At 35.8% G+C, this 27429-nt stretch overlaps 1 protein-coding gene across 1 annotated transcript; it reads left to right on the forward strand.

Moving 5' to 3' along the window:
- The first annotated feature begins 13830 nt into the window (after positions 1–13830).
- Positions 13831–22164, forward strand: LOC107821451 (uncharacterized). Its single transcript, XM_075228010.1, has 3 exons — positions 13831–15038; positions 20907–21452; positions 21881–22164. Exons 1-3 carry the CDS (start codon positions 14172–14174, stop codon positions 21980–21982), a joined length of 1515 nt encoding a protein of 504 aa, XP_075084111.1. The 5' UTR covers positions 13831–14171; the 3' UTR covers positions 21983–22164.
- Positions 22165–27429: the final 5265 nt, after the last annotated feature.

Below are 27429 nucleotides of genomic sequence, written 5' to 3' on the forward strand. Positions count from 1 at the left end.
GTCATCACATGTATTGTTCCAGTCTATCACAAGGATTCCTCTATTTTATTTGATCCGTGCTCCACTTACTCATATGTGTCATCTTACTTTGCTCGGTATTTGGATACATCACGTGATTCTTTGAGTGCTCTTGTATATGTGTCCATGCCTGTAGGAGATTCTATTATTGTAAACCATATTTATCAGTCGTGTTTAGTCACTATTGGTGGTTGTGAGACCAGAGTTGATCTATTACTACTCAATATGGTAGACTTTGATGTGATCTTGGGCATGGACTGGTTGTCTCCCTATCATGCTATTTTGGATTGTCATGCCAAGACCGTGACCTTGGCTATGCCAAGGTTTCCGCGGTTGGAGTGTGATGTTAGGCTGTAATCTTGTTTTTTAGTCTCTTATTGCACTTTAATTGAGTTGGAGCTTTAATCGCTAGTGTTTTGCACTAATTGTATGTTTTATGACTTGTAAGAGTGATTCTGATCTATGTAGATGTTATAGAATTAATTCATGTTATTTTGGAGCTTTGAAGTTTGAGTAAAAGCCCAAGGATTAAGTTGGGATCGTGTTCAGGGATCAAAGGATGATAGTGCACTTTAAGAACGAAACGAAGAATCAAGCAGGCATACTGCAATTGTCCAATAAAATGCACATAACTTTTCGCTTAGAAATTCGTTTAGGCTCCACAATATATCGTTGGAAAGCTATGTAAAAGGGCTACAACTTTCATGTTTTACATCACCCCAAATTACCAACTGATGTAAAACATGAAAGTTGTAGCCCTTTTACATAGCTTTCCAATGATATATTGTGGAGCCCAAACGGATTTCTGAGCGAAAAGTTATGTGCATTTTATTGGACAATTGCAGTATGCCTGCTCGATTCTTCGTTTCGTTCTTAAAGTGCACTATCATCCGCTGATCCCCGAACATGATCCCAACTTAATCCTTGGGATTTTACTTAGACTTCAAAGCTCCAAAATAGCATGAATTCATTCCATAACATCTACATAGATCGGAATCATTCCTACAAGGCATAAAATACATAATTAGTGCAAAACACTAGCGATTAAATCTCCAACTCAATTAAAGTGCAGTAAATTAGAGTGCAATAAGCGACTAAAACACAAGATTATAGCCTACCATCAACACCCCACACTTAAACCATTGCTCGTCCTCGAGCAATCAAACTACACTTTATAAAGACATGACCTTTTTAAACAACTCTTATAACTCATCATACCAAGAATATTTAAAGTAGACTAAACACAATAGTGTAACATCTTCACCTCAAGATTTGACTCACAAGTACCACTCATTATTTATAACCTGCTTACTTACCCAACATAGAGGTCAACGACATCACCCTTCCTTCATGAATCAAGTGCCCCTCACACAACAATAGAGAGTAGTTCCCACACACAATAAAAATTAAGAATAATTAGGAACTCAAGATAGAAAGAATTCACTCACTCTCATAAACAACATTCATATGCCACAAAAGATGAGCCATAGGCTTGCCCGTATGTGTTACTCTACTAATTCAAGCTCACTCAGTCAAGGATCAAGCAGGACTTTTAACTGGTTGTAGTGTAGGCTGCGGGACACGTAGGATACATTTAGATATAAGAGTGACTACACCTCCCTAAGCACTTTAGTACATACATTTTAACCGTTCAAAACCCCACACTTATGTCAAACCAAAACTCCACCTTCACATCAATATACATTAACTCCCTTTTTCACTTTTACATTAAGAGTCACCACTATCAAGGAATATTTTCAATAATATACTATTTTTTTGAATTTTTTTTAAAATTCAAGTGACTCTTACTTTTTCAATACATTGCACCTCTATCCTTATTTCATTAATTCCACTTAGAAGCCAAACCAACCACCCCACACTTTAACTTTTATAGCGTTCACAACAATTTCAAGTGCTCACGAGAGGTAAATGGTTCAAATAGATGGTCAATTCAAACAAAAGGGTAAGGCTTGTAATGTGGTTACCAACGAAACAGGATTACAGGCTCAACGGGGTTAACTACGATACATAACAATTTGGTGGGTAAAATATATAGCTGGCTCAATAAAGAAATGCCTATATCACTTCCAAGACTGAACAACTCTACTATTTCGCTTTGCAAATACACGGGGTAAGTTCTAGACATCAATTGCAATGTACATAATACACAAACCTCTCACACACACATGGCACATAACTCACTCAGGATCGGACTCATCAAGATACTCTAATCAAAGTAGTTAAGCAAAGTTAAGATCATACAATTTAAGATGCTTATACAAGAGTCAAAAAACTGAGCCTAAGCGTCACAACTAAAGCACTTATTATTCTCAAGGCATAATTAAGTCAAGAGATATTGCTTTCATTTAAAATCACAGCACAAGATTTTCTACTCCTAAAAAAATTAACTATACCTGATTCAAACAAAACCCTTGGAATAGAACCACGGCACAAAAAAAACCAAGGAGAAATTATTATACTACCTAAAGAAAACATTTTTTTTCTTCGACTTTAAAATTTTCAATCAAAAGAAACGAAAACACACACAAGAAACGAAAACAAACAGTTATTTACATAAAACGATAATACATACAAGAAACAAAAACAAACAGTTATTTACATATTTACATCCCCATTCCCACACTTTAAATTGTGGCATGTCCCCATAACATACAAGTAAAAAGCAAGAGGTAAAGAAAACTCCCCTGGACTTTTTCTGTTTCCAAGAACTTGTGAATTCCACCCCTAATTATGAATGCATTTTTCGATTTTGCTCCTCGGAATTCTTTATGGAGCTCATCAGGCCAAAGTCCTTTAGGAATTTTTGAAAGACCCGCTATTTTCTTTCTTTCTTGGCCTCATTTTGAGCGGTGGATTGTTCTTGTAAGATTATCCTAAACTTGTTTCTGCATTCATTTACAAGATCAATCCATGCATATTTCTGTAAATCCCCAAAAATAAAATCCACATGATCAAGGTTAGAATAAGAAAATAAAAAAGAAAAAGGGTCGTGTGAGTGTTCCTCTGGTATGTCCAAGACCATTTGTTCCTCATTCTCTTCTAATAAAAATTGTGGTTGTGGATAGGTGGATGGGGATTTGAACTCTTCTTTTATAGATGCAAAATCAACCCAAGCCTCATCTTCAATCATCTTAGTTGAAAAAGAGTCCTCTTGCAGAGTGGAAAACTCTCTCTGTAGATTTTCATCATCTCGGGTAGGCTCAATTTCACATGGTATCTCTTCCATATATTCACCATCACAATGCAATGAGCTTTATGAAAGTGTACTTATTATTTGACTCACTTGTATTGTTTGGTTGTTAATGGCTTCATCATCTTGTGTAAATCTCTCTTCCACCTTATTAATGAACTTATACATAAGCTCTTCTAAACTAACATTCTCCGCTTGAGGTGGTTGTCTCACTTCGCTTACATTCCAGTCATAATAAGGGTATTCATCCTAACCAGAGTCAGAATTGTGCCCATATGGATCCTCATACTTGTACGGACTAGAGACAAAGTAAGAGTGTCCAAAAGATGAACTATAGAAAGAATACCTACCTGCTTGACAATCAACACATAGATGATTTCCACCGCATTTAAAACACATAGCAGACCACTGACAAAGTTTAGCTGCTAACTCTTCAACCGTTCTCTTAGGCTGGTTGTACTCCATCTTTACAACATTTAGAGTTCAGTATCAAGAATATGTTCTTCAAGATTTCTTCAACAAAAGAAATCTTGAACAGAAGTTAACATAACAAAACTAAAAATAAGAGAAAGAAAAAGAAAATATAAAAGTTAATTCCTGAATTAGCACTACAAACTATTTCAAACACTATTGATTGCCAATCCCCGGCAACGACGCCAAAATTTGACGAGCACAAAATACACACTTAAATTGTGCTCGCTAGTCAAAGATAATATAGTATAATATCGTGTCCACAGGGATTAGATTTAAACAGTATTCTCGTAGTTTGTACCTAGATTTCTATCCAGGAGGATCAAAAATGGAGATATATATGAATTCTATCTACAAATAACTAAGAATCTAAAGCTATTGACTAATGACAATCGCAATAAAGGTATGAAAAGAAGTTATCAATGGGAGAAAATATGGGTTGATTGGATAGGTGCAAGATAATTGTTTGGGATCTAACTCTAGATAATTCACTTCTAATATTCAAGTGAGTCTCTCGAATTCAATTAATTATCAGTACAATTATTTAGTAGAAACTCCTCTCTCGATTAAGTCTCAACCTCATAATATGAACCAATTTAAGCTCGGTGAAGATATGCAAGAATTCGTAATGGATTGGTCTTTAGGAGAACCTCTTTCGATTTTCCTCCTAACTAAGTTTAATCAGGGATTCAACTAGCCTCTTTCGATTACTTCAAAGAATCTATGAACTCAACCAACAATATAGTGCAAATATATAACAAGTTATGCCTCTCTCGATTACAAGAACAAGTGAACATAGATGCAACAAGTTAATCTTCCCAAAACGATTCAAATGCATAAAAATAGAGTTATAATCCACAAACAACCATCAATACACCAAATCCATCAAAACCCAAAAGGTTCTACTCCATAGACATGGAGAAGTTCTTCGCAAATGAAATAAAAGTATAGGAAAACATAAATACAATCCAAACCCGGATCTTGAGTGAGGAAGGAAGGATGAAATCCTTGTGCTCTTGCTTCTCCCTCTTCTCCTTAGCTTCCTTAGGTCTAAGGTATGTCAAAAGTCCCTGTAAAATGGTGTTTTTGTGTTTTTAAGCCGCCCCCAAAACAAACTCCGGATGAAACTACCCTTTTCTTAGCGAAATATGACTCTTCCCGGACATTACATACGTGGCCGCCCACCTAAAGACCTGCTCGCGCACTTGGTCGTGCATTTTGCACAGCACACTGCCTCACATGCGCGCCCAGTGCACGGTCGCACACCTGGGTGACATCAGTTGGGAATTTGGGAAAATGTAATACATGAAAGTTGTAGCCCTTTTAATAGCTTTCCAACGATATATTGTGGAGCCTAAATGGATTTCTGAGAGAAAATTTATGTGTATTTTACTGGACAATCGCAGTATGCTTGCTCGATTCTTCGTTTCGTTCTTAAAGTGCACTATCATCCCTTGATCCCCGAACACATTCCCAACTTAACCCTTGGGCTTTTACTCAGACTTCAAAGCTCCAAAATAGCATGAATTCATTCCATAACATCTACATAGATCGGAATCACTCCTACAAGACATAAAACACATAATTAGTGCAAAACACTAACGATTAAAGCTCCAACTCAATTAAAGTATCGTAAATTAGAGTGCAATAAGCGACTAAAACACGAGATTATAGCCTACCATCAGAGTGAAGGGGTGCATTGGATTATATTCCTAGCAGATTTGTGTCTTTTCTTAAAGCACGACAAATGGTTGAGAAGGGATGTGATGTGTACCTAGCCTTTGTGAGAGATGTTAGTGTTGATACTCCTACCGTTGAGTCAGTTCAGGTAGTGAGGGATTTTCCATATATATTTCTAGCAGACCTACCGAGTGTGCCACCTGATAGGGATATCGATTTTGGTATTGACTAGGTGACAGGCACTCTGCCCATTTCCACCATATCGTATGGTACATATGAAGTTGAAGGAATTGAAGGAGAAACTTTAGGAGTTTCTTGATAAGGGTTTCATCTATCCGAGTGTCTCCCTTGGGGTGCTCTAGTTTTGTTCATGAAGAAGAAATATGGCTCCATGCGGATGTGTATTGACTATAGGCAACTAAACAAAGTTACAGTTAAGAACAAGTATCCATTACCACGCATTGATGACTTATTTGACCAACTTCAGGGGTGCTAGAGTGTTCTCAAAGATTTATTTAAGGTCAGGGTATCATCAATTGAAGATTCGGGAATCTGGTATCCCAAAGACTGCTTTCAGGACTCGGTATGGTCACTAAGAGTTCCTAGTGATGTCATTTGGGCTGACCCAACACCCCAGCAACATTTATGCATTTGATGAACAGTGTATTCCATCCATATCTTTATTATTTCATCATTGTATTCATTGATGACATCTTGGTGTACTCTCGCAGCCGAGAAGATCATGAGCAGTATTTGAGGGTCGTGCTCCAGACCTTGAGGGAGAAGAAGTTGCACGCAAAATTCTCAAAGTGTGAGTTCTGGCTTGATTCAGTGTCATTTTTGGGTCATGTGGTGTCTAATGAGCGGAATAAGGTAGATCCGAAGAAGATTGAGGCAGCTTAGAGTTGGCACAAGCCGTCTTCAGCTACTGAGATTCGGAGTTTTCTTGGTTTGGCCGGATATTATCATCGTTTTGTGGAGGTTTTCTCATCCATTGTTGCACCTTTGACTAGATTGACCCAGAAGGGTGCTCTATTAAGGTGGTCCGACGAGTGTGATGAGAGCTTTTAGAAGCTCAAGACTGCCTTAACTATGGCTCTAGTCCTGGTTTTGCCTTCAACATCAGGTTCATATATGGTTTATTGTGATGCTTCATGGATTGGAGTTGGGTGTGTATTGATGCAGAAGGGTAGGGTGATTTCTTATGATTCACTCCAGTTGAAGCAACATGATAAGAACTACCCCATTCATGATCTAGAATTGGCAGCTATAGTTCACGCATTGAAGATTTGTAGATATTGTCTCTACGGAGTGTCTTGCGAGGAATTCATAGATCATCGAAATCTATAGCACTTGTTTAAGCAAAAAGAACCTAAACTTGAGGTAGCAGAGGTAGTTAGAGCTGTTGAAAGACTATGATATCACTATTCTGTATCATCCCGGGAAGGCCAATGTGGTGGCCGATGCCTTGAGTAGGAAGGAAGAGAGTATGGGTATCCTTACATATATTCCAGTTAGCGAGAGACCATTAACATTGGATGTTCAGGCGTTGGCCAATCAATTTTTGAGATTGGATGTTTCGGAGCCCAACCGGGTTCTGATTTGCGTGGTTTCTCGGTCTTCTTTGTATGAGCACATCCGAGAGCGTCAGTATGATGACCCTCATTTTCTTGTCCTTAAGGACACGGTGCAGTATGGCAATGCCAAGGAGGTTTGTATCGGATATGGCGGGGTGTTGTGGATGTAGGACCGGATATGTGTGCGCAATGTAGATGGGTTGCATGAGTTGATCCTTGAGGAGGCCCATAGTTCGCGGTATTCCATTCATCCGGGTGCCGCTAAGATGTATCAGGATTTGAGGCAACATTATTGGTGGAGGAGAATGAAGAAAGATATCGTGGAGTATGTGGTTCGGTGCTTGAACTGTCAGCAGGTGAAGTACGCGCATCGAAGGCTGGGCGGGTTGCTTCAAAGACTTGAGATTCCTGAGTGAAAATGGGAGCGTGTTACCATGGATTTCGTTGTTGGGCTCCCACGGACTTTGAAGAAATTTGACGCAATGTGGGTTATTGTAAATAGGCTGACCAAGTCTGCACATTTCATTCCGATTATGACTACCTACTCTTCAGAGCAGTAGGGTCGGGTCTATATTCGCTAGATAGTTCGTCTTCACGGTGTGCCGATGTCCATTATCTCCGATCCAGGCACGTAGTTCACATCGCATTTTTGGAGAGCCGTATAGCGTGAGTTAGGCACACGGGTTAAGTTGAGTATAACATTTCACCCCCAGACAGACAGGCAGTCCAAGCACACCATTCAGATCTTAGATGATATGCTACATGCTTGTGTTATGGATTTCGGAGGTTCATGGAATCAGTTCTTGTCGCTTGCAGAGTTTGCCTACAACAACAGCTACTATTGAGTATTTAGATGGCTCCTTATGAGGCCATATATGGGAGACGGTGCCGTTCTCCAGTTGGTTGGTTCGAGCCAAGAAAGGCTATGTTATTGGGCACTGATCTGGTTCGGGATGCCTTGGAGAAAGTCAAGTTAATTCAGGATCAGCTTCGTACAGCACAGTCCAGGCAGAAGTGTTATGTTGATCGGAGGGTTCATGATGTAGCATTTATGGTGGGAGAGAGAGTTTTGCTGCGGGTTTCACCCTTGAGAAGAAGGGCAAGTTGAGCCCAAGGTATATTGGTCCTTTTGAGATCCTTGATAGGGTGGGGGAAGTGGCCTACAAACTTGCATTGCCACCCAGCTTATCGGCAGTTTACCCGGTGTTTCATGTTTCCATGCTCCGAAAATATTATGGTGATCTGTCCCATGTATTAGATTTCAGCTCATTCTAATTGGACAAGGATTTGACTTATGTTGAGGAGCCAGTGGTCATCTTGGACAGGCATATCTTGCTTCAGTGAAGGTTTAATGGAGGGGTCAACCAGTCGAGGAGACAGCTTGGGAGACCGAGCATGATATGCGTTAGCCGTTATCCTCACCTTTTCAGCACTTCGGGTATGTCTCTATACTCGTTCTAGGACGAACATTTATTTTAAAAAGGGAGAGAATGTAACGACCCGGTCGGTCATTTTGAGTAGTTTAGCCATGTTCCCCTTTATAATTTCTTCTATGTTCATTTGTAGTTATGTGACTTGCCAAGGTAGTTAGTTTAGTTTCGGGTGAGTTTCGGAGTGAACTGAGACACTTAGTCCCAAAGTTGGAAGCTTAAGTTGAAAGAGTTGACCGGAGTTTGACTTTTATGTAGACGACTCCGAAATCGAGTTTTGATTATTCCAATAGCTTCGTATGATGATTTTGTACTTAGGCATATGTCCGGATGTTGATTTGGAGGTTCGTAGGTTGATTTGGTGCTTTTGGCGAAAGTTGAAAGACTGAAGGTTTGGAAGGTTGATAGGTTTGACCGAGGGTTGACTTTATTGATATTGGGCTCGGATTGTGGTTTCGAAACTTTGTATAGGTCCGTTGTGTCATTTGGGACATTCATGCAAAATTTGAGCTCATTCGGAGTTGGTTTGATATGATTCGACATTAGTTTTAGAAGTTGAATGTTCATTGATTTAGTTAATAGGTTTGAATTGGGGTGAGATCCGTAGATTTGATGATGTTTGATGTGATTTAAGGCCTCGAGTAGATTCGTGTTGTATTTTGGGACTTGTTGGTATGTTCGGACGGGGTCCGGGGGGCCCCATGTATGATTCGGGTTGAGTTTGGACTCATTTGGAGACTTGACAAATTTTGGATGCCTACTGAGTTCTGGTGCAACCGCACCTGCGAGGGGATGGCCGCAGGTGCGGCATCACAGAAGCGGCCCATTGGCTGCAGATGCGAAATGGGGCTAGGTGAACTGGGTCCGCAGGTGCGGATGACCTTGCACAGGTGCGCAACCGTAGATACGGATTTCTTCCGCAGAAGCGGAGTTAGGTCTATTGGCTTAGGACAACAGGTACGGTCATGTTTCGCAAAAGCGGACTCGCAGAAGCGCGTAAAGGTCCACAGAAGTGGAAGCGCAGATGCGGCTTTTTCGGCAGAAGTGGGAATTCCTGATCTTTAGTGGAAGTCGGAGCTGCGATGTATTTTCCGCAGATGCGACCAACTATCCGAAGAAGCGAAAATCACTGGGCAGAAAAGGATAGAATCGAGGATTTTATTTCATTTTCCACATTTTGAGTTAGAGAGCACAGTTTTGGGCAATTTTGGAAGAGATTTACAATATTGGATCGGGATAAGTATTTTTGACTCGTATTTATTTATTATTCATGATTCTATCTTTATTTTTATTATTTAATTAGTGAATTAAGTTGGAGAAATTAGGGTTTTTTGTAACACTTTCCTAAACTATAAATTTAGGATTTGAAGGTCGATTTGAGGTCGGAATTGAATAATTTTTGTATGGTTGAACTCGTAATGGAATGGGTCTTCGGATTTTGTAAGTTTGATCGGGTTCTGAGATGCGAGCTCGAGTTGACTTTTTGAGTTGATATTTTTATTTTCTTTAAAGAATGAAACTTTATTATCCGAAATTGCTTCCTATGGCTTGTATTTATGGTATTAAGTTATTTTGGCTAGATTCGAACCTTCCGGAGTTGGATTTTCGCGGAAAAGTCTTATTAGTGGATTGATTTAGCTTGTTTGCAGTCAGTATCTTGCCTAACTTTGTATGGGGAAACTACCCCTTAGGACTTGGGTTGATTTGTGTTGTTTGAATTACGTGAAAGACATGTACGCGATGTGACGTGTGTGTACATGGCCTTATGTGTGGTATTTTGACCGGACTAGACTCTTAGTCTCTTTCATGCATTTAATATTGCAATATCATGTTATATCTTTCATTTTTAAATTGATCTTACATGCTTTACTTGATGTTGTTATCACATGCTCTATTCCTTATTGTCAAACATGCTCTTATATACCTTAATTGCCTTTATTATCTCTCTTATTGTCATGTTACCTCCTTTATTGTCGAGTTATTCTTATTTGGAGTTGTCATTACGTAATGTCTTTTTATGTTTAGTTATTCCATGCATTTAGATGTAGAATCTATTTCATACCATCACTTTTATTGTTAAGCTTATGTTGTACATTTAAATTGGGAATTATCATTTCGTGAAAATACCTTCATTTTGGGTTATTGAAGTTGAGGTTATGAAAGCTATTATCACATTGAGGCTGAAGTTATTGATTAATGAGATATCTTTACTTGTTGAGAAATTATCATTTATTTTTTTATTATTGAGATTTTTGTTCACATAGTGGTTGAGCCGTGGGCTATATGTTGTAGAAACTTTGGTATTGTTAATTTTGGCAAGTTGTCGTATATGGGTACTTGTGGTGTGAGTTGTTATTGTGTTGTGATATTGATGCTCATACGGCGGTATAAGGATAGCGGTTAATGTGCATGCGGCGACATAAAGTGGGATTTATGTGCGTGTTGCTAGTAAGGGAATTACTTGAAGCCACGCAACGACATAAGAGGGCTAAAGTGCGTGTAACTATTTCGAAAAAAATATTTTAAAAAATATCTAAATGTAAGGCTCACGCGGCGGTATAAGGAAAGATTGTGATTGTGATTATGAAATAAGGTTATGAGGTGTAGTACCACGGTTGTGATTCTTGTTGATTGAACAGTTCTCGATGTTTCCTTCTTTGTCTTACTTGTATTTGTCCGTATTTGATTACTTGTTGTTCTCATCTTGTGTTCATTTCTTGTTGTCTTTATTGCCTTATTTTTCGTGGTTAGCTCGCCTTATTGTATTGCTTATTGCCATTATTTCCTTGTTTCATTAGTAAATTATACCATACTTTGTTCAGTTTTTCTTATCCTAGTAGGTGTCTTGACCTGATCTCGTCACTGTTCTATCGAGGTTAGACTTGATACTTATTGGGTACCATTGTGGTGTACTCATACTACGCTTCTGCATATTTTTGTGCAGATCCAGGTACATTTGCTTGCATCGGATGTCAGTGATCGTTCAGTTATTTTTTCGGAGATTTCAAGATAAACCCGCTCGACGTCCGCATGCCTCGGAGTCACCTTCAATCATTACTCTTACTACTGTTTATCTTCTACTCAGACAATCTTGTATTAGAGATTTCTAGATTATTTCTATATAGCTTATGACTCAGTTGCACCGGTTTAGAGATCTTGTTACTGATGTTTCTGATTTGGAGTTATTAGAAGCTTTACCTGTTTATTTTATTATCATAGATCGTTTTTTATGTTAAGTTATTCATGAATGTTAGGCTTATCTAATCTTAGAGGCTAGGTGTAATCACAACTATCTTATGAGTGATTTTAGGGTCGTGACAGTGAGGTAGGTTTCACCCTTACAAGAGAACGTGGGTTCCACCAGGTATTTTTTATGGCGTTTCAAACATTTAAAGAGTTTTAACTTCATTTAATTAGAATATTATTTTATTTATATTCTTTCTCAAATTTTCTAATGTATCGTTACTAGGGTCAGATGAATTCTGTTCATTAAGAAGTCTTAGATTAGTTAGATGGAAGATGTGGCAAGACATAGAGGCCGTGTGGCAAGACATAGAGGCCGTTTGGATTAGCTGATATGAATTAGCTGATAAGCATTAGGTGCTGAAAAGTACTTTTAAGTGCTGAAACTGATTTAATAAATAAGCAGTTACGTATTTGGATACAAGTGCTGAAATTGATAATAAGCTGTTGCTGTATTTGATAAAAAAAAGTGCTGATAAGCTCTTTTTCTGTTAAAATGACTTAAATAACCTTAGAAGTGTTTATACTTATAAGGGCGTAATTTATTCAAAATTTTAGATTCCAAATCGATCCAAATACAAAATATTCTATTTGTCATTTTATTTTAAATACAATTGTGCTTAGATAAGATAATTTTTATGATAAATATTATTTATTTTATGATAAGCATATAATCATAAGTTATAATAATTAATAAATTAATAAAAGTTTCTCAGTAAAAAATAAACCTAAATAGGACAAAATATTTGAAGAGAAACAAACACTGTCTTTATCACCACAATATTTAGAAAGCAACACACCAAAAATTTGATATGTCCTCATTTATTACATACAGTTCAAAGATTAATACACAATCATATAGATATAAATATGCAAAGGAATAAAGAATTTGCTTATCTTAAATAGTCAATGGACATTGCAGACTTGAAGAGAGGGGGGTTAGGTTGAAATAGTACTTGAAGTAGTGAGTATCGATATAATAGTTTTGTTCTAAAAAAAATATTTTAAGGATAAAATAGTAAAAAATTTTGGTCAAACTTAAAGTGCTTATAAGCTAAAAATTTATAAGCTGGGAGTGACTAGCTTACGGCTTTTGACTTATTTTTGACTTATAAGCACTTGGCTTATAAGCACTTTTAACTTTACCAAACGCATAGTTAAGCCGAAAAGTACTTATAAGCTAGTTTGACCAGCTTATAAGCTTAGCCAAACACTAGTCGACTTTTAACAAATATTTGGCAGACAAGGTATCCAGTTGAATTAATGATTTCTTAATGTGCACATGGATGTAGGACCCTTTGAATTGATTACTACGTTAGTTATTTTCCTAATTTAAATTTTGAACCTATATATTTTCCTTTCAAAATTGAAATAAAGTCTGCGAATATATTATTATTTTCAGACCGCATTTGTGAATTATTTGTTGTTATCGTAAATTTGTATGAACTTTTGTTTGTTCGGGTTCCATTACATTTTGAACATGACTCTTAATTAAGAATTGTTGTTTTATTGTACTGTCTGGGCGTGAATCTAAAGTAGATACAGAATTAATATTTTAATATTTTTGGATATTCTTAAGTAAAAGTAATTCTTACATATTCCTTTAATAATAGACTAACGAAATGTTAAGTAGTAGTGCGGTAGAAATGCTTACCTTTTTAAAGGGCGACATCATTTAGGACTAATCAAGATAGAAAACAAGACATTAAAGTGGAAGATAAGGGCCAGAAGTTAAATTTGAAAAGTTGTTAAGGTGGGAGGAAGTAACTTTGGCATTAACCGAGGAGCTTTTGAAGATTGATTAAAAAAATACGTGGAGCTCTTTAAGAGAAACAAGTAGTCCTCCCGTTTTAGTTTACGGGAATCAAACTGATTAAATTTTAATATGAATGTGAACATAAATTTTTTTATTTTTTTAAAAATAAAATTTAAACATATAAAAATTATATAAAAGTACTACAAATTACAATAAATAAATTAAAATATTTAAAGGTGCTTATAAAAAATATAATCAAAAAAATTTATTTAATTTTTCAAATAATAATAAGTACAACAGAAAGTAATATATTTTGAAGAAAATTAAGAAACTAAAAAAGTAGGCACTAGTCCTTTACTTTTGTATGTTGTAAACTCAGGGTTGCCACGTAGCAAATTTCATGTGCGTGGGGTTACGTGAATGAATTTCTTACTATTTGTCTTTTGGGCTTTTGGACTGCTAGTGAGTCTCACGTGATCGTTGGCCACTGCTGAGCACCTGCTTATTCGGTACGTGGCATTTGCGACTGATGACTTTCTTTCACCCACATTTTCTTCATCCTAAATTCCTAAGCATAAGACACGCAGCTTTGACATCATTCTGTATTACCTCCCTTAAATTTTTTGGCTAAGACAAAATTCTCACAATTTAGGGCATTCATTCTTTGTTTACCCACTCCTCCAACTGAAGTTAAACCCACGTTTTGGGTTTTGCGGATTCAATTATCATAGAAAGCTGGTTTTATCACGCATTTGTTGGGTCCGAAAAGCTCGGGCTTCTTCGATATGTCTCAGACCAGAGGACAATCGGGTCACGACCTGCCTCTGCCGTTCCGGGTTATCTTCCCAAAGGATAAGAACTGTGATCGCTTTACGGCGTCGATAAAGGTTGTTTCCTTTTTTCTTTTCCTGGCTTCCATATCCTTGGTTCTCTACTCGGCGTTTGTTAGACAAGACTTGTGGTTTCGGTGCCCCGAATGCCCCGACTCGAGTATCAGCTTCAACCCGGTCTGCGACCCCCATCAGTACAATTCCACAGCCGCCGATGATTCCCTCTCGCCCACCAACATTTCGCATATCGTCTTCGGCATAGCCGGGTCAGCCCAGACGTGGAAGAACCGGAAACACTATTCGGAGCTCTGGTGGAAACCCACAGTCACACGCGGGTTCGTTTGGCTGGATGAAGAGCCCGACCCGAATTCAACTTGGCCCGGTACTTCGCCTCCTTATCGAATTTCCTCCGACTGGAAAAAATTCAAGTTCACGAGCTCGCAGTCAGCAGTCCGAATCTCCCGGGTGATTGTGGATTCATTCCGGGTCGGGTTACCAAACGCGAGGTGGTTCGTGATGGGAGATGACGATACCGTCTTCTTTACTGAAAACTTAGTCACAGTGTTAGCGAAGTACAATCACCGGGAGATGTACTACATCGGGGGGAACTCGGAGAGCGTGGAGCAGAATGTGATGCACGCCTACGACATGGCGTTTGGCGGCGGTGGGTTTGCCATTAGCTACCCGCTGGCGGCGGAGTTGGTGAGAATAATGAACAGGTGCCTCAACCAGTATTTCAACTTCTACGGGTCGGATCAGCGGGTGTGGGCCTGTGTGGGTGAGGTCGGTGTCACCCTTACACCAGAACGGGGGTTCCACCAGGTATTTTTTATGGCATTTCAAACAATTTAAAGAGTTTTAACTTCATTTAATTAGAATATTGTTTTATAAGAAGAATACTTTCTGTTCATTAAGAAGTCTTAGATTAATTAGATGGAAGATGTGGCAAGACATAGCACATGTATCAATTTTAACAAATATTTAATGATTACTTGATGAGACATAGCCGACTTTTAACAAATATTTCGCGGACATGGTATCAATTTGAAAAAATAATTAATGATTACTTGATGAGCACATGTATATAGGAGCTTTTGAACTGATTACTACATAAGTTATTTTCCTAATTTAAATTTTTATGTACTATCGAAATCAATCTTTCTATCTTCACAAGATAAGGATAAGATTTGCGAACACATTATTCAAATTTCACTTAGTGGGATTATATTGAGTTTGTTTTTGTTGTAAATTTGAATGTACCTTATTTGTTCGGATTCCATCACATTTGACTTGAACATAACTGTTAATTAAGAATTGTTGTGTTATTGTACTGTTTGGACATGAATCTAAAATAGACACAAAATTAATATTTTAACATATTTGGATATATTCTTAAGTAAAAGTAATTCTTACATATTTCTTTAATAAAGATTAACGAAATAATAAGTACTACTGTAGTAGTGCGGTAGAAATGCTTACCATTTTAAAGGGCGACATCATTTTAGGCTTAATCAATATAGAAAACAAGACATTAATGTGGAAGATAAGGGCCAGAAGTTAAATTTGAAAAGTTGTTAAGATTGGAGGAAGTAACTTTGGCATTAAAGGAGGAGCTTTTGAAGAATGATTAAAAAAATACGGGGAGCTCTTTGAGAGAAAGAAGTAGTCCCTCCATTTCACATTTCCGTTGATGTGGATCAAACGGATTAATTTTCGATATGAATTTGGACATAAATTTTTTAATTTTTTTGAAATAAAATTTATGTATTTAAAAGTTATATAAAAAATACTATTATAATAAATAAATTAAAATATTTAAAAGATATTTATAAAACATATAAGCAAAAGAAAATTGTGTTTAGTTTTTCAATTAATAATAAGCTCACATAAAGTACAACAGAAAGTAATATATTTTGAGCTGCTTTTGAAACTTGCATTTAATTTGAGGAGGAATCTGGGGGGATGAAAAGAAAATTAAGAAACTCTTCCTCCTTTTCAAATTACTTGAGGTATTTTTCATTTTAGTCTGTTCCAAATTAAATAACACATTTCTAAATTTGGAAATAATTCAACTTTAAATTTTTCATTTTACTCATTTCACCCTCAATGAGAAGTTTTTATAACCACAAATATCATGGCCCCACAAAACTTTTATCCCTTAAACTTTTAAGACCACAAATTTCAAAAGTCTTCTTCTTTTTTTTCTTAAATTTCGTGTCGAGTCAAACTATCTCGTGTAAATTGAAACGGATGGAGTAAATAAGTAGGCACTAGTCCTTTACTTTTGTATGTTGTAAACTCGGGGATCGACACGTAGCAAATTTCATGTTAGTAGAGTTACGTGAATGGAATTTTTTACAATTGCCCTTTTGGGGTTTTCGACTAAAAAGACTTTTGAAGTCTTGTGTAATAATTTAGGTTAACAAAAAATGTGTAATTAAAGGGGTTCGGGGGTCAGATTAAAAATAACAAAAGTTGTAGGTAAATATTAAAATTTTCAAAATTTTTAAAAAACCATACTCATTCAAATTATTTCAAATTTTCAGTTCCCTCTTCTTTCTCCTCTTTACTTCTTCTTCCTCTTTCTTCCTTCTTTCTTAAAAATAAATAAATTTCAGTGACTGAATTTTCATTTCAAATTTATCTTTCTCGATAAATATATGTTCCATCTATTAAGAAACTCATGAGTGTAACTTGCACCATATTGCTCGACTTAGACACACATCAACTTTTTTTGGGATCATGAAAGAGACATACTTTAGAAAGGTTAATTAACAGTATTACAGGGAGCATGGTGCGTAGTATGCACCGTAGTACCGAAAGCCACACATCAACTTCATCAACAAAGTTTAATACTGAAAGCTCTTATTAAAAATATTATTCTTGTTCTACCTCTTACCATCTAGTATGACCATATAATTTCTTATATTTTCATTATATAACTAAATGCCAAAACTGTGTAGCTAATAGTCTTTTAAATAAAGTATTTTTCGTTAAGTTAGCGCACTGTGTTGAACATGTACTTGTCCAAACAAACGAATAGTAAAAAAATAAAAGAACAAGCATCTAGTGAGGCGTTTTGATGTTTTCGTGGATACTGTAATTGGTTCTTTGGGGCTTCGTGTCAAAGGTTGGAGAGACCTCGATGGTAAGGCATCTACAAAAAGTTAAATTCATATCCATCACATGCCTGAGCGCTCTTTGTCGCTTAGTACAGTAGTTAGTATTGTAGTTTTGCCTTGTACCTATTGCCAATTCTATTCTTTTAACAGTATTTGGCTTTTTCTAATTCTCCCATAAAATTTTCAGACCTATTTTTAAGATGGGCATTGCTCGCTCGTGTGCAATCGCGCTCGTCGGTGCACACACTCAATTTGGTGGTCGATTTTTGTTGGATACTTGTATGCTTCATTTCTATCATTTTTTTGTTCATTTATAATCTTGCACTATTGGGCTTTACTCTTTCTTTTTCTTTTTCTCTTTCTTTTTAACCTAACGTGTTTTTTACTTGTTTATGATATGACGTGACATGAATTATTTATTTCAAATATCCCACTTGAAACAGATCACAAGTTTATTTTATAATACCTCAAAATTATCTTTTATGAGACTTAGGGTGTGTTTTTATGAGACTTAGGGTGTGTTTGGTATGAAGGAAAACATTTTCCGGAAAATGTTTTGTAATTTTCCCATGTTTGGTTGGCTTAAAATATTTTATTCGTGAATTAATTTTTTTTCACTTGGAGGAAAATCTTTTCTCTATCAAAAGAAAAAGAACATTTTTCAAAACTATTTTTCAACCTTCCCACCCTATTCTCCATCACTATCAACCCACCCCTACCTACCTATGCCCACCCCAACCCACCCCAACCCCAACCCCTCACCCCCACCCCAAGCCTCCACCATAAATTAAAATATTATTAATAGTACTTTCTTTTCATGTTGTAGATAGAGTATTTTTTTTATTTCAATAAATGATTATTTTCTTTTTATGAGATAAAAAAAGTATATTTTTTCATTTTAACAAAAAAAAATACTTTCTTTTCATGATGTAGAAAAAGTTTTTTCTTTTATTTCAACAAAATGATGTAGTAAAAAGTATTTTCTTTTATTTCAACAAAAAGACTATTTTCTTTTGATGATGTAGAAAAAGTATTTTCTTTTATTGCAACAAAATGAGTATTTTCTTTTTATGATGTAGAAAAAATATTTTCTTTCATTTCAACAAAATAATGAGTACTTTATTTTCGTGTTGTAGAAAGAGTATTTTCTTTTCAACCAAAAAAAGAGTATTTTCTTTTTAGTTATGAAGCACAAATTTTAACGTTGTTTTTGCGTAAAAAAGTAAAGCAACACATTAGTTCATTTGGGTTTGTTTAAATTTTTGGAAAAATAATTAAATTCTTGAAAAAAAAATAGAGTCCTGAAAACGTTGGGTAATTTGGGGGGGGGGGGGAGCACAGGAAATATGGGGACTTGGGGGAATGGGGTGAGGAGAGTAGCATAAAAAAATATTTTTCTAAAAAAAAAAATTTCACTCTCTAACCAAACACTAAAAAGTATTTTCCGAAAAAAGTTTTTCACTAATTAACCAAATAAGGGAAAATAAGTGATAAAACCGTTCATTTTCCATTAAAACATTTTTAGGAAAATATTTTCTATTGAAAGCATTTTCCTTCATACCAAACACACCCTTAGAAGTTGATAAATCTGGTAACATTCTAAGACTTCATTGACTTAATTTTATCTTTCAGTATACCCCATATATGTATAAAAGTTGTTTGTGCACAATTGTTAAGTAAAATAAAGTTTATAATGTAAAAATCATTAGGTTTTGGATTAGTTCTTATCTATTCATCCTTGAAGACACTTAAATTTCATTGATTAATTAATATATTAATTATATGGTATAACAGTTTTACTAAACACCCCTAAGTAGGAAGAGAAGTGAATGACCGACAAGCTTGCTGATAAAAGAATGGATTACTTTGAAGAGGCCTCACTGTGGGTGGACAAAAGAATAAAGAATCAGATTTTTGAGCTAGCATCATGTTCCTTGAACATGATTTTGTCCCCTGTACGTACCTTTATTTGTCCCAAGACTTACATATCCTTTTTTATTTTACTTGGCCTTGACATTAGTCCCGAAGTTGTGACAAAATGAGTGGCACGTCTTCTTTGGCTTTTCTTGCTTGTCCCTTTTCCGAGTTTGTTGATTATTAGACAGACATGACTTTAGCCACTTCATGTGGCTGATGGAAGCTCTTCCGTCTCATTGTTGCTCAATTCGTGGAGTGCCAAACCTTTTGGGTCTTCATTGAAAAAAGTACAAGAGGGCATGGAATAAATCAGAGTTGGGTAGTTGGGCAATCCTGACCTTTTATTTATCAAGGTTACCATGTTACAACATTCTTGTGCACCAAACTATGCATGCATGAACAGTGTGTGCATGTAAACACAAATTCATCGGGATGTTACTGCATCACTATGTCCTTCTCCCTGCTTCAAGTAGACAGTTTGGGTGTAGGCGGATGTAGTCTTTGTGCAATAGGTCCAAACTCAATTTTATTTATATATATATATATACACACACACATAAATTGTTATTTTAGGGTACACCTAGACATAAGAGGGGGAGTGAATTGTGTCGTACCCGATTTTCACTTGTCAAAGAACCTGATTTTTTTCTTAATTATTCTGACACAAAACTAAAAGTGAAGTGCCGAATTTAAAGAATACAAGTTATTTTACGTGGAAAATCTCTTGCTCAAGGTAGTAAAAACCACGACCTACTCTACTAGGATTTGCCTCAAGACTTCACTAATCTTTAAAGAGCAGCTTTTAGGTTACAACTTAATAAACAAGGGGACTAACTCTAGTGCCTTAACCCATAAAATCAACCCAATTGTGGCTATCGCTTTCAAGACTATAAACTTTAGTCTAGAAGGCTAAACAAACTCGTCAGATTTGATAACTTAACAATACACTTCTCAAAAGCAAAATAGGTTACAATTAAAGAATTATTGACTCAACCTAAACACCTAACGAACTTCAACAACTTCGTCTTTTGGAACGGGTTGTTTAGTTGAGCAGCTTGAACCTTGAAAGCACCTAACAATTGCTATTTTCCAAGAGTAATCTTGATGTTTGTGCGAAATAACAGTAGTATGCAATAGAATCAATAGAAATGGATGATTTATATATGAGTGAGGTTGGCCGAATTCTTTTTCAATTTTAGCTTCAAGACGTAAAATAATTCCATTAACTCCCAAGGAAAAAAAAAATCCTAAAGTGATTCTATTTCTTTCCTTTAAAGACTCCGGTGCAAATATTTCCATAATTAATGATTTGTTGTTGACCACGAATTCTATTTCTGCCTTTGAAACAAAATCAACTGAATTATGTACTTTTGGTAATTTGATTGATCGATTTTTATAGACCCTATTTGGAACTCATTACCATTTGGTCTTATTCATTCCGGTTTAAGGAATATCTGCATATTGCTACACTTTGTGACAACAACTTCACAGACCTTATTATGTTATTTGGCTTATATGATTTCAGTTGGATCTGTTAAGCTCGTAAATATTTGTAGGTGCACACCTGCAAAATTCTTATTCGAGCTTCTCATATCTGCCGATGCAATATCAAGGAAAGCTAATTGTTTTCTCTGTTATGACGGTTTGACAGATTGATATTAGAGATGATCCTTTTGGTCTATTGGCAGCTCATCCAATGGCACCACTTGTATCTCTCCACCACCTGGAATATGTACAGCCATTGTTTCCTAATCAGAGCCAGCTAGAGTCTTTAAGAATGTTAACCACAGCATACAAGGTTGATCCTTCCCGAACAATGCAGCAGGCTTTCTGTTATTACCAGAGGTATAAATGGTCCATATCTGTTTCCTGGGCATATGCAGTGCAGATATACCCCTGGCTGTTGTCTGCCAAGGATTTGGAAACACCATTGCAGACATTCCGAACTTGGCGGAGTTGGAGCAGTGGACCTTTTACGTTCAATACCAGGCCTATGAGTTCTGAACCTTGTGAACGGCCACTAATATTTTATTTAGACTCAATTAAAGAGGATGAGAAGGGAAAGACGGTAACTACTTACAAGAAGCTTCCAATAAAACAAGAAAAGAAGTGTAATCAGGCAAACTACGCACGTGCATTTGCCATTGAGAAGATTGTAGTTTCATCACTGAAAATGGATCCTGAGAAGTGGAAAAAGGTTTTTGCCCTTCTCTGTCTCTCCCTCAAATTTTTTATTTCATGTAGGCATGATCTCTGCCCTTAACAAGTCCAAAATTGATCTTTTCGTTTAGACGGATTGTGCTAAAGCCATTGTCGGAGTATTTTTCAGAGAAATTTCATGTGCTTACAGTATTCTGGAACTGGATTTTTTAGTGCCTATGAAGCATTTACTTCTGTTTAACTTAAGTAAACTGAACTTGATAATAGTCACCTCGTTGTAAAACATAAACTAGCAGTTGACACTTGGCACCATAGTCTGACCTTTTATTCTCTAAAGAATGGTGAGTTCCTATGAGGATCAAGTATGTCTAAAAGGGTTTCCACTGCTTCTGGAATGGGAAAAGAGTATCTTTATGGCTCATTAATTTCTTGATAGTATGCTGATGTGATCATAATTTTATGCAGGTACCTCGAAGACAATGCTGTGAGGCGAGTAAAGGTTTTTGGAGTAACACAATGACGGTAAAGATAAGAAACTGTAAGAACCGAGAGACTATAACTACTTGAGGTTAGTATCTCAGTGTTCTAGCCTGTGTATATTGTAGCTTTGGGATGATACTTTGAGAACAAATTGAGAATCAGGTAGTAATTCTTTTGTCAGTATATTTTAGTATACTGTGAGTTGTGATTTGAATATCTATCTGCTTGTTGAGAAATTAAATATATGCTCCAAAGTGTAAGGTAGTGTATATCTTTTTAATGTTTTTGTTGAATATTGCGACAAAACTTTAGTCAGCATCAATGTCTTCGATCTAACCCCCATTATTCCCGTAAATCCCTCCTCCTAAAAAGAAAGGAAGAAAGCACTTAATCCGTATTCATAAAAGGCAAATATTCCCCATCTCTCCTCCTCTCTTTGCTGATATCCCTAACCAAGGGTATCTATATAGAAGCTGATTGCAGAGAAGGAGCCGTGCGCCATGCCGTATACAGAGATTTATTCATGGTTCGGTTTTGGGTTGCTTTTCTCGAGAGAAATCAAACCAATTAAGTCGATTTTTCAAATAATAGTTTCTATAAACGTGCGTTGCACATTAATAATGACACGTAATTGTTCAGTCAATTATTTATATGAAGGAACAATAAATGTAACTAATGAAAAAATTAGATGTATACACGAAGAAAATATTGTTGTAAAGCAATTGACAGAAAGAATGTAATAATCATATGCTGAAATTAATCAATGTCATTACATTAGAATAAAACTTGAATTGAAATGATTGGATATTATCTGAATATGTAAAAATGATCAATTTATTTAAGATGGATAATATTATAATGTACTTATAATTTAGACATATATGTGATCATATCATATCTAAGCTTCTTTACAAATGATTTTTTTTGTGTATCTTATTTCAAAATATTTTACATAAAGGACATTTAGAGGATTCACCTCCAAAGTTATGGTAGGGTGATAAGTAATTTCCATTCTTAATCGGAGATCTAGTCCTGGAAATTGAGTCGGCCTTTAATTTGGTACTTTGCCTCCAAAGTGTGACTTTCGGTACTAATTCAAATTAATTAAGACTGAAACCGACTGTCAGCCACCATATGGAACAAAAGAAAAAAAAAAAAAGAGGACATCTCCATCCATTCAAAATATAAAAGTGCAGCAGTAGATTTTGTAACTATATCATACTCTAAAATTTTAAGTTGGAGGTGCAAAATTTTATAATACACAAAAAATATTTTTTACTATTTGAAATATTTTTTACTATCTTAATAATTTAGTATTTGAACTCAAACGATTGATATCGTCTTAACCTGTAAAGAAGAACTATTAAATTAGTTACTAATTTGGAGTAATTGCATTAATCTTTCCACTATATTTTTTTAGTTAATCCACCAGTTACCTTATTTCTAATTTTACTCTTTGTTTTTTTCTTTCTATAAAGCGTTTTTAAAATTCTTCTAATATAAATAATGAGACGAAACAACTTGTGGACTTGTTGAAACAAAACTCTAAAGGCCTATCTTCCTATGCAAGGTCAAGCAGCTCAAAAAGAAAGTATACCACATGATTATATCTTAAGCAAGGAACAAGAAGCAAAAAGAAGAAAAAATAAAAGGAAGCTTAAGAGCTTTCACGAGAATGAACCTGGTGGAAGTGCATATAATTAAATTAAAACTAATAACACAATTTAATAATTCTATGATTTTGCAAAAGGTTAAAGAGCATGCAGGAGAATGTACGTCACAGCCTATAAAAGTAAAATAGATACATGCTTAGAGGAAAAAAATCTAGGTAAGTTTGATATCAATAAGTCTACGTACTTCCCTCTATTTATGTTCAATATTGATTCAGATAATGAGGAGCCATGAAAAAATTCACCCTATTTATGTTCTCTTAAGTTGCCCGATCAATATTATATGTCTGTGTAACTTGGTGATATATTTTTATTGTCCACTTAAGTTCCGGTTATTGTAAAGTTAAAGCTGTCCATGGCTAAATCGTAGATCCAGAAAGCGTTTTTTATCCAGAAATTCTTCTTAAACGATACTCATTAGCACTGACAAGGAGAGAACAAATTCAAGATGCAGAAGATATAATCCTTCCCCGAAAACCATAACTCAACGTTATTGTTGTGTATCATACGTGTAAAAACTACTATAAAGAATAGAGAAAATCTTCTAACTGAGATGAAATGTTTTATACTATAGAAAAGATTGAAACGTATCTAATATTGACTCTACTGTTCGTTAAGAAATTACTAAGTTACCAAAAGAACAAAGATGACTCGAATTTAACGGATTTAGTATACATTGTGTCAATCGATATATTCTTCCAACAATGAATCCGAGTTATGAAATTATAGGAAACAAAAGAATCCTAAACAAATTTAAAACCCAAACTTACTTGATCACTCAGAGTACTCCCTAAATACATTATACACAGAGAGTTAAACAAATAGAAATAAGCCATCATGATTAAAAAACCAAAGAATAGTTGCTGGATTAAATTACTCTCTCCAAAGCTTTATTAATGCCTCTCTAGTCTCTCCAAAACGTTAATGCTATTTTGGACCCTTCCTCCGTATGATGCTTCTTTTATTTCAGAACTTGACTTAGATACATGAAACTAATCTATGGGAGAAAGTTTATGTAATGAAGGAAATTAATTGCAAACATATATAGGTTACATTGTACAAAGTGTCCTTATGCATGTAAATATGTTTTTCAAAGTGCTTGGTTTGATGTGGATTGGTATGGAACGTTAATATGGCAAACAGCCCCAAAATAGGAAGGTGATTGGTATTAGAAGTCCATCAAAGTGGCAGAAACAGGGTTTTAAATATTACAATTTTGTCCAACATAGTTAAAGATTTAATTTAATTTTTAAGGCTATTTTGGTCTATCAACATTGTATTCATGCTTTTATAATAACTAGTCTCTATACTCGTGCATTGCACGAAAATTTAAGTCAAACCTGTAATCGCATATATTTTTAAATAATAACATTTGTGAGAGTAATAAAATGGATTCTTTTAAAAATGTATATAATAAATTACCATAATTAGTGAACTACTCCCTCCATTCACTTTTACTTGTGTACTATACTAAAAATATATTTTCACTTTTACTTGTCAGTTTTAGCAAATCAAGATAAAATCAACAAAAAATTTCCGTTTTATCCTTATCATTAACTACTCCTTCTCAAATCATTTCCCAAGACTTTTTAAAATGCTATTATTATTGAGGTTATTATGGTAAAACATGTACTTCATTTATTATTTCTTAAGGGGTTGATGGTAGGGTATAATCTCGTATTTAGTCGCTTATTGCACTTTAATTTATTGCACTTTAATTTATTGCACTTTAATTGAGTTTGAGCTTTAATCGCTAGTATTTTGCACTAATTGTATGTTTATGCCTTTTAGGAGTGATTCCGAGTTATGTAGATGTTATGGAATGAATTCAAGCTATTTGGAGCTTTGAAGTCTGAGTAAAAGCCCAAGGGATTAAGCCGGGATCGCGTTCAAGGGTCGAAAACCAAGTCCGGATATCAAAAAGTCAAGAAAAATTCGGATTTTGAGAAAACAATACTAGCGCGGCGCCTGTACATTTATCGGCTACCTGACAGATTTCAACTCTCTAGTTTTCCCCACTAATGCCCCGCATGGCGCGTCGCCCCATGCGGCGCGCATGTACAATTTTTATAGAGCTAGAATCCTATTTCGCGTAGGAAAAGATTTTTTCGTCTAGGCTCGACCCTACTTGGTATAAATACATATAAAACCGTTATTTTTCGGACTTTTGACACATCTAAAACCTAAGGATGCTAAGGAGGAGGTGGAGAAGCAAAAGCACAAGGAAATCATCATCCAATCCTCACTCAAGACAAGAGTTTGGATCGTTTTATGTTTTTCTTTACTTTAAACATATTTGTGATAAATTACTCCATCTCTATGCAGTAGTTCTCTTTAGGGTTTGATGGATTTGGTGTATTGATATTTGTTTGCGGATGATAACTCTAGTTTTTATGCATTGAATTGTTTTGGTTGTTTTAATAGTTGCATCTATATTCACATGCTCATGTAATCGAGAGAGGCATATCTTGTAATATCTTTATATTATCTTGTTGGTTGAGTTCATTAATTCTTCTTAGTAATCGAAAGAGGCTAGTTGAATTATTGTTTAAACCTAGTTAGGAGGATAATCGAGAGAGGTTCTCCTAAAGACCAATCCACTACGAATCCTTGCATATCTTCACCGAGCTTCAATTGGTTCATATTGTGAGGTTAAGACTTAATCGAGAGAGGAATTCTACTAAATGTTTGAACTAATAATTGAGTGAATTCGAGAGACTCACTTAAACATTAGAAGTGAATTAACTAGAGTTAAATCCCAGACCTTTATCGTACACCTATCGAATCAATCCCTATTTTCTCCCATTGATATCTTCCTTGCTTACTTTTGTTCGATTGTCATTCGTTAATTAGATTTAGATTTTTAAGTAATTTTAGTTTTTAATCACATAATTCTCAACTGTTGATTATCTTGGATAGCAATCTAGCTACAAACTACGATAATACTGTTTAACTCCAATCCATGTGGATATGATATTATATTATACTATATTTGACTAGCTAGCATATTTAAGTGTATGTTTCGAGCTCGTCAAATTTGGCGCCGTTGCCGGGGATTGACAATCAATAGTGTTTGAAATAGTTGTAGTGCTAATTCAGAAATTTTTATTTTTATTTTTATTTTATTTTTCCTTTTTTACGGTTGGTGTTCTCTGACTGTGCGCAGGTTGGAGGTAAGAGTAGTGCATGATTCGATCTTCTGGGAAGGAATTGCTACCATACAAACCAGAAATAGAAAAGCAACTGCGACAGCTGAGGAAGGAAAGAAATCTCCCTGAGAATATAGAGAAGGTTGGGCAATCCTCAACCAAAGAAACTATGGCTGGAGATGATGATAATGTTGATTTGGCTACAAGAGAAGCAGCCCAACAAAGAGAAAAAACGGCACGGGATGCTGAGGAAGCAACTATTAGGGATGCGCAGCGCATCTATGAAGAAGAGAGAGTTCACAGACTTAACCGTGGGTGTAGGCTAGTTCAGAAACATAGCTCCCAGTGCTGGGAGACCACTTGGTGATTACGCTAGACCGGTCTACAACCAAGGATTATCAAGTATTGGACCACCTCCAGTGGCTGCGAACAAGAGTTGAAGCAGGGGTTACTTCAAACGCTGCAAAACAGCTGTGTCTTCAGAGAAAAGATGAATGAAGATCCAAACAACCATCTGATAGACGTTGAGGAGATTATGAACATCTTTAAATATAATGGTGTGTCACAAGATGCAGTCTACTTAAGGGCATTCTCTTTCACACTCAAGGATGATGCAAAGCATTGGCTTCGAAGCTTGCCTAATGGGTCGATTAGAACATGGGATGAGATGACCAGAAAAGCTCTTGATAAATATTTCTCATCAGCTAAAATGAGC

This window comes from Nicotiana tabacum, chromosome 13, assembly GCF_000715075.1.
Source record: "Nicotiana tabacum cultivar K326 chromosome 13, ASM71507v2, whole genome shotgun sequence".
NCBI lineage: Eukaryota > Viridiplantae > Streptophyta > Magnoliopsida > Solanales > Solanaceae > Nicotiana > Nicotiana tabacum.